Here is a 17,974-nt window from a genome sequence, read left to right as displayed (position 1 = left end):
AGGCCACAAAACAAGTCTTGATAAATTTAAAAAAATTGAAATCATACCAATTGTCTTCTCTCATCACAGTGCTATGAAATTAGAAATGAACTACAGGAAAAAATCTGGAAGGCACACCAATTCATGGAGGCTGAATAACTTATTACTAAATAATGAATGGGTCAAGCAGGAGATCAAGAAAGAAATCAAAAGATATCTCGAGACAAACGAAAATGAAAGCACTACGACCCAAAATCTATGGGATGCCGTGAAAGCAGTCCTAAGAGGGAAATTCATAGCATTGCAGGCCTACCTAAAGAAACAAGACAGATCACTAATCAACAGTTTATCTTCACACTTAAGGAATCTGCAAAAAGAACAGCAAAATAAGCCCAAAGGGAGCACAAGGAAGAAGATAATAAAGATCAGAGCAGAAATAAATGAAATAGAAACCAGAAAAACAATACAAAAGATCAATGAATCCAAGAGTTGGTTCTTAGAGAAGATAAACAAAATTGACAAACCTTTAGCCAGACTCATTAAAAAAAAGAGAGAACCCAAATTAATAAAATCAGAAATGAAAGAGAAGTGACAACAGACACCGCAGAAATACAAAAAATTTTAAGAAATTACTATGAGCAACTATATGCCAACAAATTTGACAATCTGGAAGAAATGGACAATTTTCTAGAGGCATACAACATTCCAAGGCTAACTCAAGAAGTAACAGAGAACCTGAATAGACTGATTACCATCAGGGAAATTGAATCAGTAATCAACAATCTCCCAACAAACAAAAGCCCTGGACCAGATGGCTTTACAGGTGAATTTTACAAAATGTTCAAAAAAGAATTATCACCTATTCTCCTCAAGCTCTTCCAAAAAACCCAGGAGGATGGAAGACTCCCAAACACTTTTTATGAAGCCACTATCACCTGATCCCAAAATCAGACAAAGACACCAAAAAAAGAAAACTACGGGCCGATATCTCTAATGAACATAGATGCAAAAATCCTCAACAAAACATTAGTGAACAGAATTCAGCAATACATTAAGAATATCATACACCATGATCAAGTGGGATTCATCCCTGGTATGCAAGGGTGGTTCAACATCCGCAAATCAATTAATGTGATACACCACATTAACAAAATGAAAAATAAAAATCACATGATTATATCAATAGATGCAGAAAAAGCATTTGATAAAATCCAGCAGCCATTTATGATAAAAACCCTTAAGAAAGTGGGAATAGAGGGATCATATCTCAACATAATAAAGGCCATATATGACAAACCCACAGCTAACATCATACTCAATGGGGAAAAGCTAAAACCATTCCCCCTAAGATCAGGAACAAGACAAGGTTGCCCACTTTCTCCACTTCTATTCAACATAGTGCTGGAAGTTCTAGCCACAGCAATCAGACAAGAGAAAGAAATAAAAGTCATCCAAATTGGTAAGGAGGAAGTAAAATTATCATTATATGCAGATGATATGATACTATATATAGAGAACCCGAAAGACTCCACCAAGAAACTATTAGAACTGATAGATGAATTCAGTAAAGTAGCAGGATACAAAATTAATATTCAGAAATGAGTTGCATTTGTATATACCAATAACAAAACATCAGAAGGAGAAATTAAAAAACCATCCCATTTACAATTGCTCCAAAGACTATAAAATACCTGAGAATAAATTTAACCAAAGAAGTAAAAGATCAGTTCTCAGAAAATTATAAGACACTGAAGAAAGAAATGAAAGAAGATATAAATAGATGGAAACACATATCATGTTCATGGATAGGAAGAATTAATATAGTTAAAATGTCCATACTACATTATACATATTCAACGCAATTCCTATCAAACTACCAACGACGTTTTTCACAGAAATAGAACATATAATCCTGAAATTTATATGGGACCATAAAAGACCCCGAATAGCCTCAGCAATCTTGAAAAATAAGAACAAACTGGGAGGTATAATCATACCTGACTTCAAATTATACTACAAGGCTACAGTAATCAAAATAGCATAGTACTGGCATAAAAACAGACACATAGATCAATGGAACAGAATAGAGAGTCCAGAAATAAATCCATGCCTATATGGCCATTTAATCTACGACAATGGAAGCAAGAATGTACGATGGGGTAAAGACAGTCTATTCAATAAATGGTGCTGGGAAACTTGGATGGACACATGCAAAAAAATGAAGTTGGACCACCTCCTTACACCATATACAAAAAAATAAGTTCAAAATGGCTTAAAGACTTAAATGTAAGATCTGAAACCATTAAATACCTAGAAGAAAATATAGGAAGAAACTTCACAGACATTACCCGGAGTAGGATTTTTACTGATACATCCCCTCGTGCGAGGGAAGAGAAAAAATAAACATGTGGGATTACATCAAACTAAAAAGTTTTTTCACAGCAAAGGAAACCATCAATAAAACAAAAAGGGATCCTACTGAATGGGAAAAGATATTTTCCCATGATATATCTGATAAGGGGTTAATATCACAAATCTATAAAAAACTCACTCAACTCAACTCCAAAAAAACAAACAACCCGATTAAAAAATGGGCAGAGGACTTAAAGAGACATTTTTCTAAAAAGGACATACAGATGGCAAACAGACATATGAAGAAATGCTCAACCTCACTAACTATCAGAGAAATGCAAATAAAAACCACAATGAGATACCACCTCACCCCAGTCAAAATGGCTATCATCAATAAATCAACAAACAAGTGCTGGCGTGGATGTGGAGAAAAGGGAATGCTTGTGCACTGTTGTTGGGATTGCAGCTTGGTGCAGCTACTATGGAAAACAGTATGGAGGTATCGCAGGAATCTGAAAATGGAACTACCCTATGATCCAGTAATTCCACTCCTAGGTATCTACCTGGAGAAATCCAAAACTCCAATTCAAAAATCTTTATGCACTCCTATGTTTATTGCAGCACTTTACACAATAGCCAAGATATAGAAACAATCGAAATGCCCATCGGTAGATGACTGGATTAAGAAACTGTGGTACATTTATACAATGGAGTATTACGCAGCCATAAAGAAGAAAGAAATCTTATCATTTGCAACAACATGGATGGACCTAGAGAACATTATGTTAAGTGAAATAAGTCAGACAGAGAAAGACAAGTACCATATGATCTCACTTATATGCGGAATCTAAAGAAGAGAATAAGTGAATGAACTAATCAGAAACAGTTTTGGAGACAAAGAGGAAATACTGAGGGTTGTTAAATGGGCGGGGCGGGGGGGGGTGGGCATAAGGGGGAAGGTGAGGGGATTAGAAAACAGTTGGTAACCACAAGATGGCCACCGGGTTTCCAACTATAATTTTATATATGTATATAAAAAAGTAGTTATGGGGATGTCTGGTATAGCATAAAGAACATAATCAATAATATTGTAATAAATATGTATGGTGTCAGAGGGATACTAGATTTGTTGGGGTAAAAGATGGGAGAGGGTCTAGGGGCAGGGTGAAAAAAGGTGAAGGGATTAAGAAGTGCAAATTGGTAATTACAAAATAGTTATGGGGATGAAGGGTATAGCATAAGGAATATAGTCAGTAATATTGTAATAACTATATATGGTATCAGATGGGTACTAGATTTATTGGGGTGATCACTTCGTAAGTTATACAAATGTCTAATCACTGTTATACACCTGAAACTAATATAATATTGTATATCAACTGTAATTAAAAAATAAAACAATTAAAAAAAATTATTGTGCTTAGATAGACAGAAGTTGGGAGAAACATTTAGAAAGTTCCATGCCTTGCATGGGTCTTGGGTGGGGCTCCCAGCAGTTCCTATTACATCCCCTTTGGGAGGAGGATATCCGAAGACCCAGTCCTATTCCTGTGTTCTCTCCAGGAAGAGCAAGGTGGCATCCTGCACAGCTGGGCCAGGGCCTAGAGCACCCTGAGGAACTGATCGCTTTATAAGATTGCTCCAAAATTCTATGAAAATCTATTCAAAATGTACTTCTAGGGCCATTGCACAGAACCTCAAATCTTCTGATGCCGCTGCTCTTTGGCTTCCCTCTCTGGGGAGCCTTGGTGGGTGATGGTGGTTTAGAGGCTGTGGGGGGAGTTGTGGTTCATTCCACTCCAGACATCAGCTAAGAATGGCCAGAACCATACTGGACTCATTTTCTGTGTGTGACACGTGGCTGCTTTCCTGACTCTTTCATTCCCTGAGCCTTGAATCTGAAGCTTTTGAATCCTGCAAGTATTTAGACTTCCTAATTCATTTTTTAAAATAGAGGCTGAGTCAAAAGACCTCTTTTTCCCTTCTAGTCTCTTCCAGCAACAATTTTCCATAATCTTAGGAGTAGAGAATGTTCTATCACCTCTGTCCCTAGACTCTATTCTCTACATGTTGTGATGCTTGTGTATTATTCACATGTCCCCTGGGGTTTTTCTGCCCATGTTTTCTGTTCATTTGGTCATTCTGGTGGTGTACAGGAAAGGGACTGAGCAGAGTTGGTTATCTGAGTAGGGAGAGTGTTTCTTCATTATGGAGACATTGCAGGGTATGTGTGTGAGGGGGTCAGCAGGGGGAAGGTGAAGGGATGGTCTGTGGAGCCTCAGAACTGATGAGGTACAAGGTCACCAACCTGAAGACTCAAGTCCTTCCTCTACACCTAACAGGTGTGACACTGTACAAGTCAATTAAGCACTGTGGGCTCAGTTTCCTCACCTGTAAAATATGGGAGTGACATTGGGGAGGATTCTATGGTCCCTCATATATAGGTCTCTCCAGGTAGACTATGAATTGTTTACGGTGAGGCCATGCTTTCCTCATCTTCATAGCCACAATGCCCAGTACAGGGTCTGGCACATAACTGTATCCGTTAGGCATACACTTGGCTGTAAGTAACAGAAACCCACTAACAGTGGGACACACTGAGGTTTATTTTCTCCTATTATGAGATTAGAGCTGAACTGGCGTTGGCACTTTTTCCCCCTTTAGTTTTAATTTATTTTTTCAATGAAGTGTTTTGCAAGTTTTTTGCACCCAGGATCTTTTCATCTTTCCCCTCCTCCATCCTGTACATGTTGGGTTTTTGTTCTCATTCTTGTAACCCATAGTCTCCAGGTGGTTGCCATATTGCTAGCCTTTCAAGTCCTGTTTAAGGACAAAAGGAATGGCACCAACCATTTCTATCCCTTTTATAATGAAAGTAAAAGAAAGCCACATCAGGTTATGTCTCATTGGTTATAACTAGATCACGTGATCACCACTAGCGAAAAGTGATCCTGGGAAAGCAAGTGTGACTCCCTAGCTTCTATAGTGGGATGCAGCAAGAAGAGGGGTAGATGTGGTTTTGGGCTTAACAGATATTTTAAAATAAATATGACTAGAAAGTAAGCTGAAAATGCTTCTCTTTTCTCAAGAGGAATGTACCATGCAATTATTTTGAGGAAATCAGCACTACACTGGATATGCTTTTAGGTGACTCATACTGCTATCTTGTTTTTATATGGTAGAGCAGGAATGACTCAAGCTTTCTCTAACAAGTACAGGAAGTGACACTGGAGGTAGGGTCAAGGTCCATGAAAAACTTAGCTTGGAGGGACTTCACTCGAGTGTTTTCCTGAGACAACAGACACTTTACACACACTCCCTTCCAGCCAGAAAAGGCATTGCTTTCATGTCCTACCATTGGTCATTCTCCTTACATGGCCACGTGTAACCAGGTAAGAAGTTCCTGGTTCTGACTGGTTTTTAGTCCCTTCTGATTCAAACACATTGTCGTGACATGTGAATGGGAGGATGACATGTACATAGGGGAAAGGAAAATTGCCAGAATGTGACATGGACAGAGAAAGCAATTTCTTTTTCACTGAGGAAATGTACTATTAATGCGAATGAAAAGGTGCATGTACATTGCCTAATAAGTACTTGGCTTACAAGAGGCATTTACTAAATGTTAGATGTTATTACTTTATTATTATTAATAAGCATGATGCTTCTTTTCTCCCTGCCCATCTTGCCAAAAAGAATCTCTTTTTCCCCATGTTATCCAGATGTGTTTGGAGAAAAATACAGGATTCAAGATTCAATCACCCAGTTCCCTGGCTCCACTTCCACACCCCAGAGGGTTTCTGGAAGAACCCTGGCCCAGCAAGACACACTTGAAGTTTTCTCGGGCATGTTTGAAGTACTCTAGTTGGGTAAACTGTCACCACACAGAACCTAGCCTTTCCAGGAGGCAACCTGAAACCCTAAGTGTTGCTTTCAAAAATTTTCTGCCTCATAGAAACCACTTTATTTATTGTTTATGTTTTAAGAAACCACTTTAGTTCTTGGTAGACTTGAATTCTATCGGTTTTCTGAACACAATGAAAAGGAAGCTGTTTACAACTGTATGAAAGAAGTACAAAGTCCTCTAGTAGAGATCTCTTCTACATAGATAGGAGTACTTTTGACTGTCTCTCCTAATACAGCTGCCTTACAATACTCAGTTGATTTTCTGTTGTATTATACTTTAACAGATATGAAAAGAATGGGAGGTCAGTGGTTCATTGCAAGGCAGTCACTGAGGTTACAGAGATAACTGCGGTATGTAGACTCACCTGTTTTTTCTTTTCTTTTGTCTCCTCTGTAGGCTGCGAGGTAGTGAAATGTAATGATTATAGGGCCGGGATTAGGAACTGGAGAGCCTGGAGTTTAAATCTTGATTTTGCTATTTTCTAGTTCTGCATCTTTGGGCCCATTACTTATTCTTTCTGAACCTCATTTCCTTTTCTACAGAGTGAGCAAATTAAGAGCCATACCACAAAAGCATTGCAAGCACTAAATAAAATACTAGATGAGAAAGTGTTTTGTAAAGTGTAAGGTTGCCAGTTCAGAAAACCCAACCCAAACAACTTAAACAAAATGAGAATGTATTGACTCTCCTAATGAAGAGTTAAAGCTTCAGGTATGGCTAGATCCAGGGTTCAAACATTGCCCATCGGGTCTAGATTTCACCCTACTTTTATTCTGCTTCCCTCCATATTGGCCCTATCCTCAGACAGGTTCTCCCTTAGTGGGAAAAGGTGGCTGTAAGAACTCCAGTCTTCTTCATTCAGTTCAAGTCCAGGGAGAAAGAGAGGATACCTCTCTTCCAACAATCCCAGCAAAAGTGTGATTGCATTTCACTGGCTCTGAGTGGACTATCCTGGATCCAATGCAACATTGTGATTGGTCACAAACCCACCTCTGGAGCAAGGGGTGGAGTCAATCCCCCCTGCATGGGCTGAAAGTGCAGTGGTTTCCAAGAAGGACACTGGGGTGCTACTACAAAGGAAGGGGGCCTGGATGTTGCTAGGGGTGAAAAAAAGGGCAAAATTCCTCTAGAAGGCTATAAAAATGACAGTGAATATGGACTTTGTCATGCAGGGTCTCTGGTCTTGCTCCCCGCATAAGAACGCAGGATATGGTGAGGCCAAAAAGGAACACCCACGGAGCCATAGATAGGGGAGTCATACCACTATAGTCTCACTGGCGGCTGGGTTGGAGACACAGGAAACAGGATCCACATGATCTGCAACCTGCCGTCCGTTTCTCTGCCAACCAACCAACCTCACTTGCTAACTACAATTAGCCCTGCTAACTGCAATCTGCGTTTGCTAGCTCAGCCACCATCTGCTGCTAGTGTAGCCACAGCAATTATTTTAGTGGCCAATGGCTCACTGGTTACAGCTGACGGTTAACTAGTCACAGCTGATGGCCATCCGATCATAGTTGATGGCCATTTATTACCCGAGCCAGCACCTTTCCACATGAGGCCGAGAGCCTGGAAACTGCATTCCTGGCTCTGTCCCCACACTCTACCCCTATAGGGTCTCGCCTCACAATCTATGTGACAAGTGTCTTCTGCAAGGGGCCCTGTGCGAGGAACCTGGAGGTGAATGCAATATCCTGGACACAGCCAGGCTCTCTGGGCACAGCCAGGATCTCTGGGCATAGCCAGGGTTTCTCAGGGCACCACCATTCCTTCTGGGCACAGCCAGATTTCCTGGGCACAGCCAGGGTCCTCAGGGCACCATGCTGGAACAATAATGGCTCACAGCCAAGGTGCTTACATATTCTCAATGGCAGCCAGTCGAGACACAAAAGCAAACATCCGCCTGCACCCCAATAATGGGTCTTCCTGCACCAGCCTCGCTGGTGGCTGGTCGAAAAACAGGAAGCAAACATCCGCCAGTTCCACTACATGGTGGTACCTTCCCAAGCAAACAGTCAGGCAGTCCATCAAATCAGGGATGGAAGGCAATTCCCCATAGTCCACAGTCATTCACCAGGGCTGCACGCTGTCCCATCATTTGCTCTCTCTGCAGGGAGAGGGCTCCAAGTCCTCCCCAACCTGGGGGTGAGGGACGACTCTGACCTCACCCTCATCTCCCACGGAGGACTCAGCAAGCGTTTCCTCCTGGGACTACAAGTCCTGCATCCGGGCTGCCTCAGCAAGCACTTCCCAGCCTACAGGGCGGCAATTACATTCACTTTTTCCGGCCTATGCTGGTCGGAGAACCATTGACATCTTCCCACCCCTCCACAGAGGTCCAACTCTCTGGCAGCTGCTCCTCCTGGTCTTCCTGAGACCGAGTGTTCATACGCACAAACTGCTCCACCGCCCTTCGGACAGTTCTGGCCAGCACCATACCCTGCTCACAGCGCCATGTGTCATGCCGGGTGTCATGCGGGGTTTCTGGTCCTGCTCCCCGCACAAGAAAGCAGGATATAGTGAGGCCGAAAAGGAACACCCATGGAGCCATAGATAGGGGAGTCATACCACTATAGTCTCGCTGGTGGCTGGGTTGGAGACACAGGAAGTAGGAGGCACATAATCCGCAATCTGCTGTCCACTCTTCTGCCAACCAACCAACTTGCTAGCTGCAATCTGCCATGCGAATTGTAACCCGCCACGCTAACTGCAATCTGCGCTTGCTAGCTTAGCCACGGCAGTTATATCAGTGGCTAATTGCTAACCGGTAACAGCTGATGGCCAACTAGTCACAGCTGATGACCATCTAATACCTGAGCCAGCACCTTCCCACGTGAGGCCGAGAGCCAGGAAACTGCTCTCTGGGACTCTGTCCACATAGACCTTAACACAAATAAAATTAGGTTAAATGAAGAAAGCACCACTTAATACAATGGTCAAGAACTTACATAAAATTATTATTTCAGGAACCGAATGAAAATACAGATTTTTTGTTTTTTTGGATTGGATGAAAGATTCATAAAGAGAAACCAGAATGTTGTGGGGTGGGGCCGGATGGGAGGCAAGCATCTGGAACTCTGAAAGGTTGATGAAAAGTACGCCCATCAGCAGAATGCAGAGGGGCAAGGGTTGAGCAGACGAGGCTTCAGTGTTTCAGTGAGCCAGCTGGATGGATGGTGGGGCCGAGCGGCTGGAGTCTCTGAATTTCCCAGGAGACTCTGAGTTCCCAGAAGTCTCCATCTTATCTTCCAGAAGGGCTGCCCCCGACAAAGATCTTTAGTTTGAGTTCTTCCTGCCAAGCACTGGTTCCCAAACCTGGCTACTCACTAGAATGACCAGCTTTTTAAAAAGATAATTCCAGGAAGCTCCTGCTGGCAACTGACTCACTCAGCCTGGGGTGGGGCTCAGAAATCTGGATTTTGACCAAGCTTGTCTGCGGCCAGGACTAGTGTTTGGGTCTCTAGGGGCCCCATCCATCCCTCCCCAGCTGCACTCCCCACTCCGTACTGGATGGATCTGTTGACACTGCTGTTCCTTCCCCAGAGTATGAACCCCCAGAAGACAAGGACTCGTGCAGCTTTGGATACCCGGTCCACGGCGCAGTACGTGGCGTGGACTAGCACCCACTAAATGTTTGTGGAAGGAAGGCTGGAGGACACACAGGCAGGCAGGCAGGCTGCCTTTTCCCATGTGGGCTTTTCTGGGAAAGAAAAGCTTCTATTTCTGGCAGAAGCTGCTGTGAATGAGCAAAGATCATGGCAGCAAAAGAAGAAATGCCACTGGGGAAGGAATCGGCTCAAGCTTCCCCCAGACCACATACTCTTTAAAAAGACTCCTCCTTAACTTTCGTAAGTGACAACAACGGTGATGACGACGATTTATGACAGCCTCCATTGGCCAGGGACCAGTTAGCATTATATCCTCGTTTTACAGATGGGGAAAGAGACACACGGGGGGCTGGTCAGGAGCTCGCCATGAGGAGAGGACACAGCTGGGAGTCTGCAGCCTGACTGTGCAACTGCTACCCCACCCGTCTCTCATGTCTCACAGGTGTGGCAGCACGGTTCTGAGAAAACATCAAGCATATCTGTCAGGTGCCCATTTGCATCATAGAAGCATCCAGCAAAAATAAGTCAAGAGCTGAGGAAATCGGGGGAGAGCAAAGGGCCTCTCAAGAAAGAACCCATTGTATACCTCTCCAAACAGGCTATTTTCTGTCTAGTTTTTATTCCCCTGCTGCTGCATGCTGAAGGTCACTGGTTACGTCTGCACAAACTGGTGAAGTCACGACAAGGAATACTTGGCCGGGAAACCCAGGGCTGAGGGAGGAGGAGACACAGGAAAAGGGTGTGAGGCAATTTGACAAGGGCCAGCCTGGCCTACTTTCCCTCCCGAACTGGCCCAATCACCTTCTTTCCTCAGGTTGACCACTCCCCTGGGCTGGCTTTGTCACACAGCCACAAACAGCCAAGCCACAGGAGTCAGCCTGCATTCCTGCAACCGACTGGCTGGGTCCTGCTCCCCATTTCTCAGGCGGCAAAGCTCTCTTGGAAGAGCTGGAAAGGTGGGTGCCAAGTTGAGGTTCATTTCGTTTTCTCAGCGTGTGCTTATTATAAATTTGAAACCAAGGTGGGGCATTGAGCCTGTTCTTGGAAAAGTATTTGATCATCTTCTTGAGAGAGAAACACACTGAATGATGGAGCCCGGCTGCTCCAAGGGGATGAGTAGAGAGGTGGGAAAGGGGTGAGGAAGGCCATGTGGAGAAATAACTATTCTTCTCTGGATCTGCAAAGGCCAGCCTGAGACGACTTTAGTGTTAGGAAGAGAAATCTGAGGGAGGAAGGCTGCCCTTTCTGGATGTTGCATGGTTCGGGAGGCAGGAGCTACTGAAGAAAGCCACCTGCTTAAGCGAGGAACAGAAGGGAGGGCCTGGCAGCTCAGGTTCACAGACAGGCTCCTTCTAGGAGTGAGCCAAGGAATTAGAACACACCAGACGTCAGGAGAGCCGCCACCTTCCCAGATCCAGACCCAGGAAGGAGGCACACACTTGGTGACCTCCTTTGTCCCCTTTCTCTGATCATCTTTCTTCCCCTCCAGACCAGGCACACAGCAGGCCCTGAAAAAAACCACTTGGTCATCCACAGCTCAAACTAAGGGGGAGATGGTCCAAGGAGGATGATCCTTATGCAGGCTGGCCTCAAGGGACAAAAGCCAAAGGCTTAAGAAACAAGGAGTCAGAGTATACCTGGGGTTCAGGAAGAATTTTCTTTTTATTAAAAGAAAAACATCTCCATAACATGTTAATTATTACCCAAGCGTTCCTGAAAATGAACAGTCTGTTTTTGCTCTATGTTTTCAAGGAAGAACTTTCCCGTGGGCAGAGGCTTCCTGAAGAGCAGGATTGCCTCAGAAAGAAGGGGGTGGTCCCTGATGATGGGAAGCTTGAGGCCCAGGCCTGGCAGGGATGGTCCCCATTCCCGTAGCCAGTTCCTGGGGCTTCAGCATAGTAAGCCACACCAGGCCATGTCAGAAGTGGTTCCCTTGATCACTTTCTGGGCTTTTCCTTCTACCTGCCACTCTTTGGAGGCTTTCCTAGGCTTCTCCTCCTCCTATAGCTTCAATATCTCTTAGCTAATGGGCCTGAAATCTCTATCAGTAATTTGTATCCTATCGCTAAGAAAAGAGCTGTCATTTACTGAGAACTTTCTAGGTATCAGACTTCTAGGTACAAGACTCTAGGTGCCTTAAATGATAGCTGTTCAGTGTGGGTTTGTAAGCCTGGGGCTTGATTTCCATTCTCGCTCTCAGCTGTTATTGAATGTGTAACTTTGGGCAAGACACTCGCTTCTCTGTGCCTTAGTTTCCCCACACTTCAGGATGGGGGGTAACAATACCTACCCCACAGGGTTTTCATGAGGCGCACATGAATTAACACATGCCAACTTCTTTTAACAGTACCTGGCACGTGTGTTCAATAAATATTAGTAATCTAATTGTCTCTTCTAAGCCTCGCAACAAGCCTCTAAGGGAAGTGTTATTATTCCTATTTGCAGATAAGAAAACTGAGGCGCAGAGGAGGTGGAGCCTGACTAGAGGTTGCAGTCCAGCGTTTTCTCTGCTACTCTGCAATAAAAATAACAACCACCGCTAACCCTGAGAAAGTAAGTGGCAGTCAGGCTTTAGATCTAGGCAACAAGCTTCAGAATCCATTCTTTTAATCATCCTACTAGATCGCCTTTCTGTAACGGTTATGGAAAGAACCAATACTCAACCCCGGCATTGACTTTTAGGATGGCACCTGCTTTGGGGTTGGAGAAGGCCTTGGAAAGTGCAGGTGACCATCAAACCAGTTCTTTGAAGGCAGCACTGCTCCCTGTGGGCAGACTTAAGAATGTGAAAATAGCCTGGCATGTAATATCTTATTTGATCCACAGCATGGTGCTTGGTGGTATTACTGGCCGTATTTACAAGTAAGTGAAAGACAGTCATTCCTTCTCTCACCATGGCTCAGTAATTGTATGGGCTTGGGATTTGAATCTGTCTGGTTCTAAAATCCCTAGCTGGGTTCCAGAATCTTTGATGGAGCTGTTTTTTGTTGTTGTTGTTTTCTTTTAAAAGTTCCTGCCCACTGAATCAGAATCCTTTAGGGCAGGGCCTGGGCCTCTGATTTTTAAGAACCAGACCTGATTGGTGTGCAGCCAACACGGAGAACCCTTCCCAGCTGCAGTGCCTCTTCCAAGTGCCACAGTCACATTTCCAACCATCTGCTGAACATCCCACCTGGACACTCACCAGCATCTCCTCCCTCTCCCTTCTTCTCAGAGCCTGAAGCCACCATCCATGCACCCAGTCACCCCTGCTGGTAACTCAATCATCCTCAGCTGCTCCCCTTCCTTCCCTCCTGCCAAGCCACAATGTCTCCCCAACCCATGCTCTCCTCTACCTCTCCTGCTTTCACCTTGGAAAAAGCCTTCATTGCTGGTTTGGGTTACTGCAACAGCCTCCTAGTTCATCTCCCTCTGACTGTCTCTATTTTTCCTTCTCTGTGTCTCCCTAGGCTGTTTTCATCTCTTCTGTACTCTCCATCCACAAAGTCCAGCTCACATCCTCTCTCCTGCCAGACTTAAGGAACCAAATAAAAGCTATCTCATCACCCGCTTTTCTGCTTAAAAACTTCCACCAGTGCAAGCCTCATAGCTAATATCCACACTTAACACAGCAAAGCCCCTTGGTCCCTGGCTCAAAGTTCCCTCTTGATCTTCGACTCCTCCGGGGTGACACAGGTCATGTTCTAGCCATACTGAATTTCTCCTCTATCCCCAAAACAAACTGTGTCCTTTCACAGCCAGTGACCATGTCACGTTGTGCCTCCTGCCTGAAATGAGCTTCCAACCTGGCTTGGCTGAAAAACTCTTACTTGCCTTAAAAAACTCTCACTTGTCTTGTGAGACTCAGCTCAAAAGTCACCTCCTCTGGGGAGCCTTCCTGGAGTTCTCCAGGGAGATGGGTACTACTTACTCTGTCCTTCTCTAGTACAAGGCTCCATCTACAATCACAGGATGGAACTGGAATGATTTGATGACATGTCTGTCCCTCAGTGAACTCCTCATTCAACAATCACATATTAAATGTCTCCTACTGCCAGGTGTAGGCCCAGGTGCTGGGGATACTAATGAATAAAACAGGGTTTCTGTCTTAAAGTCTACTGAGCATGGCACAGAAGAGGGGAGAGGGTACTTCAGAGACAGGGCACAGGGTGTACAAAGATCAAGAAGGCGGGGGCAGCAAGTCTTAGGCATGCCTGTAAGGGAGGATGCTTACAGAGGGTGGCAGGGGATGAGGCCGGGAGATGAGCAGCGGGAGGAGATCTGTAAGGGCTATGAGATTTCCCCTCCTGTGCCCTGAGACACCTCCCCCCTGTCACACACACACACACACACACACACACACACACACACACACATACACACACACACACAAATTGCCCTGACACTTTCCAAGCATGAAGACAGGATTTGAGAGGACCAGGATTAGATGTGTGGATCAGAAAGATCCCTGCGAGTTTCTCGACGTTTGTCTGTCATCCCTGTTTACAAGCACAGCGCTTAACACAGTTCCTGGAACGCAGCACGCCCTAGAGACACGTGGGCGGAGAGAACACGTGAATGCACGCTGGGCGCGGCCGCCCTCTGGCGGGGACGGGTAGATGGGGTAGCCGGCCGAGCCTCCGCGTCCCTGAGGACTAAGCCCGCTCCGCCCCCGCCCCGGGGGTGCCCGCAGGTGTCCGTCCGACTGCACCCATGCTGCCGCTGCTGTGCGCCTGCTGGCTCTTGGTGGCCCGCGCCTCTGGCGGCTCAGAGGTGTCGTCCGACGCCAGTTTCAACGCGGAGGAGCACCTCCGAGACATGCACGCCAAAGTGACGGAGATCTGGCAGGAGGTGACCGGGCGGCGGGCGGCGGGCGGGGGCGGCCCGGACGCCGCCCTCTACGCCGCCTGCCAGGTGCGGCCCTCCGCCAGCCTGGACGCCTCGGCCCCGCAGGTGGCCGGCCTCGTGCTGTTCCGGCAGCTGGCTCCCGGCGCCCGGCTCGACGCCTTCTTTGAGCTGGAGGGCTTCCCGGCGGAGCCCAATGGCTCCAGCCACGCCATCCACGTGCACCAGTTCGGGGACCTGAGCCAGGGCTGCGAGTCCACCGGGCCGCACTACAACCCGCTGGCGGTGCAGCACCCGCAGCACCCGGGCGACTTCGGCAACTTCGCCGTGCGGGACGGCAGCCTCTGGAAGTACCGCACCGGCCTCGCCGCCGCGCTCAGCGGCCCGCACTCGATCGTGGGCCGCGCCGTGGTGGTGCACGCGGGCGAGGACGACCTGGGCCGCGGCGGCAACCCGGCCAGCCTGGAGAACGGCAACGCGGGCCGCCGGCTGGCCTGCTGCGTGCTGGGCTGGAGCGGACCCGCGCCCTGGGCGCGCCAAGCGCTGGAGCACGCGGAGCGCAAGAAGCGGCGGCGGGAGAGCGAGTGCAAGGCCGCCTGAGTGCGCTCCACCCTGCGGGCGCCGCAGGGCCCTGACGCTGCCCAGGCCCCTGCCACGCCCCGACACCCCTCCAAGCGCCCCAAGACCCCGACCCCACCGTGACTTTCTCCCTCTGCTCCCAGAGACACCTTCTACCCTGAGGGTCTCTCACTTCTGCCATCGCTGAGGTCTCCCCTCAGATTCCCTCCACCCTGAAGTCTCCAGCCATGTATGCTGAGACACCACCCTCCATCTAGAGGGCAGCCCTCCACCCTTGTAGCCCCCACTCCGAGCTCTGAAAACGCGCAGAAGTACCTCCCCCGCACATCTACCATATACCCCACCTACCCTGAGGGTCTCCTAGACTCTTGAGGTCCCTTTCTACCCTGACACCCCTACCCTCACTACGAGTCCTGAGATAATCTCTGTGCCCTAAGGACCCACCCCACCCCTTAGGATCCTCCTAGGTGCTCCCGAAGTCGCCTAGGGTCTTTCCCCCACCCCCCAACCCACCTATGACCAATATGTGCCCTGCCGTTAGGCGCCCACGCCCAGAGTCTTCAGCTGTTTCTGGCCCTGGACACCCTGCTGAGAGCAGTCTCCTTTGGGGGTTGTTTGGCAATCTTCATGTTGCACATTAAAAACTCAGCCACTCAGTACTGCATCAGGGCCTCGGTTACTTTGTTTGTTTGAGGCTTCTCTCCCGGGCTCAGTTACTATTTGGAAATAGCAAAGATATTTCCCAAATCCTGTTAGGACTTCCCCTTATCCTTCTCCCCAATTCTGCTGTCAACAATGTTTAGTCACTGATTGTCCTGAGAAGTGAGAGGAAAAAAGTCAGCTTCCTGGGCTACATCCCAGAGCCGTGGAACCCAACAGGAGAGAGGGAAATCGATTTCCAATAAGCTTCTGGTGATTCTGCTACTGGAGCCACTGGCCTGGCCTGAGGTGAGGGCCTGTGGCTTCTCACGTCTGCCTCTCAGTGCAACCTCAGGTCCATTTTCCCAAATCATGGACACAGGGCCAGTGAAGCAGTGTCACTAGGCAAGTTACAGGGAGTTTGGTGTTGGCGTCTGAAGTTATCAGCCTTCTCCACAACCAGGACAATGCTTTCCTTCTTGACACGAAGGCAGTTGGAAGCAGAGGGGTCCAAAGGCAGGCTAATTTTGAGTGAAGGCTTGTTGGAGTTTCAGCCTCCTTTTGAAAATTATAATCTATACACAGACTATGTCAGTTTTGTGTATCCCCCTTCACTTGCTGAATAAAAATATTCATAATAACTTTTTAACCTCCTGGGGCAGACCCACTTGTTAGCTGCCGCTTTTCTGCCCTGATTACTTGGGGGCAGCTTCCATTTCTCCCAGACTCTTAAGGCAGTGAGTCAAACTAAACTTTCGTCAGAAACTCATCCCCAGTGGGTATTTTTACCTCTTACAGGGACTAACTTGTTGTTGAAAAATCTTCACTTGAACCGGAGCAATAACCGGAGAAAAAGGCTGTTGCCTGGTGACTTTGCTCCACCAGCAGGTTCCCACTAGTTGAAACATTGACTTAAACCGTACAGGTCAGCAGGAAAGGGAATTATCAAACTGAGTCTTTAAATATCTTGATCTCAAATAGATATGTTTGCCTATCACCACAATTAAAAGTTGTGAAACAAGGCAGCAGTTACATAGGGACACACAATGGAGAAGAATAAAATACCACATGTGCCATCTTTAACTCTGCTGCCCAGTTTACAGGTTAATTCAAGATCATCAAGGGAGCTATGGACTTATTCTTCAGGAGGCCAGTACTTTTCATCACTTATCTTCTGTCTTGGTCCATTTGGGTTGCTATCACAAAATACCACAGACTGGGCAGCTTAGAAACGACAGAAATTTATTTCACAGTTCTGGAGGCTGGAAGTCCAAGGTCCTGGCATCAGTGTGGTTGGGTGAGAGCCCTTTTTGGGGTTCCTAGCTGATGATTTTGCTGTGTCCTCACATGATGGAAGAGGCGAGGGATCTCTCTGGAGCGTCTTTTATAAGCCACTTATCTCATTCATGAGGGCTCCCCCTCATGACTTCGGGACCTCCCAAAGGCCTCACTATCTACTGCCAACATCTTTGGGGGTTGGGATTTCAATATATAAATTTGGGGGTGGCACATTCAGCCCATAGCACCTGTTCTTAGTTTCTTTCTTCACTACCCTCAGCCTTCCCCAAGCGAAAGAGATACCCTAGCAGACCTACTCCTTTGTGTTCTGTCCATTAATGGGAATGGAATTGATAAACCATTCTGTGGGGTTCCAGAGCCAAGAAAGAGAGAGGAAATAATAGAAGGACAAATTACAATTCACTGTCAGGGCAAAGGAATGCAGATAGCATAGTGGTTGACAGCTCAGGCTCAGTGGAAAGCCTGTTCGGAATACCAGGTCTGCCAAACTTACAAGCTGTGTGACCTGAGCGATTTACTTCACCTCTCTAGGCCTGGGTTCTCTCATCTGTAAAATAAGATTATCCAATCGGATTACTGTGAGGATTAAATCAAGTGCTATTCATCAGAGGTGTATAGCACAGCAAGAAGATCTAAGGATCTAATAAGTGCCTAATTAATAACAATGGCTAAGGTCAGAAAAATACCTACGAATGGATTGGACTACCTTATAAGGTAGTGAGTGTCATGCAACTAGAAGGATTCAAGTAAAGAAATGGTTGCCACCTCTTAGGTTTGTAAGAAGGAT

General features: G+C 46.5%; 1 protein-coding gene across 6 annotated transcripts; it reads left to right on the top strand.

Annotated features, from left to right (window-relative positions):
- Positions 1 to 9,645: 9,645 nt before the first annotated feature.
- SOD3 (superoxide dismutase 3) lies at positions 9,646 to 16,524 on the top strand. 6 transcript variants are annotated; one of them, XM_081051593.1, is made up of 4 exons: positions 10,689 to 10,802; positions 12,292 to 12,399; positions 13,061 to 13,100; positions 14,519 to 15,912. In XM_081051593.1, the coding sequence occupies exons 3-4, from the start codon at positions 13,079 to 13,081 to the stop codon at positions 15,268 to 15,270; spliced, it is 774 nt and encodes a 257-aa protein (XP_080907719.1). In that variant the 5' UTR covers positions 10,689 to 10,802; positions 12,292 to 12,399; positions 13,061 to 13,078; the 3' UTR covers positions 15,271 to 15,912. The 6 variants fall into 6 exon arrangements, 5 of the variants coding, with proteins under 5 accessions (XP_080907720.1, XP_080907719.1, XP_080907718.1 ...); XM_081051592.1 differs by having other exon boundaries at positions 12,857 to 13,100; positions 14,519 to 15,906; XM_081051594.1 differs by lacking the exon at positions 13,061 to 13,100 and having other exon boundaries at positions 9,646 to 10,802; positions 14,519 to 16,524.
- Positions 16,525 to 17,974: the final 1,450 nt, after the last annotated feature.

The sequence above is a fragment of the Rhinolophus hipposideros genome, assembly GCF_964194185.1.
Source record: "Rhinolophus hipposideros genome assembly, chromosome: 1".
Taxonomy (NCBI): Eukaryota; Metazoa; Chordata; class Mammalia; order Chiroptera; family Rhinolophidae; genus Rhinolophus; species Rhinolophus hipposideros.
Note: the sequence above shows the minus strand (reverse complement) of the source record. Positions and strands in the feature narration are given on the sequence as shown.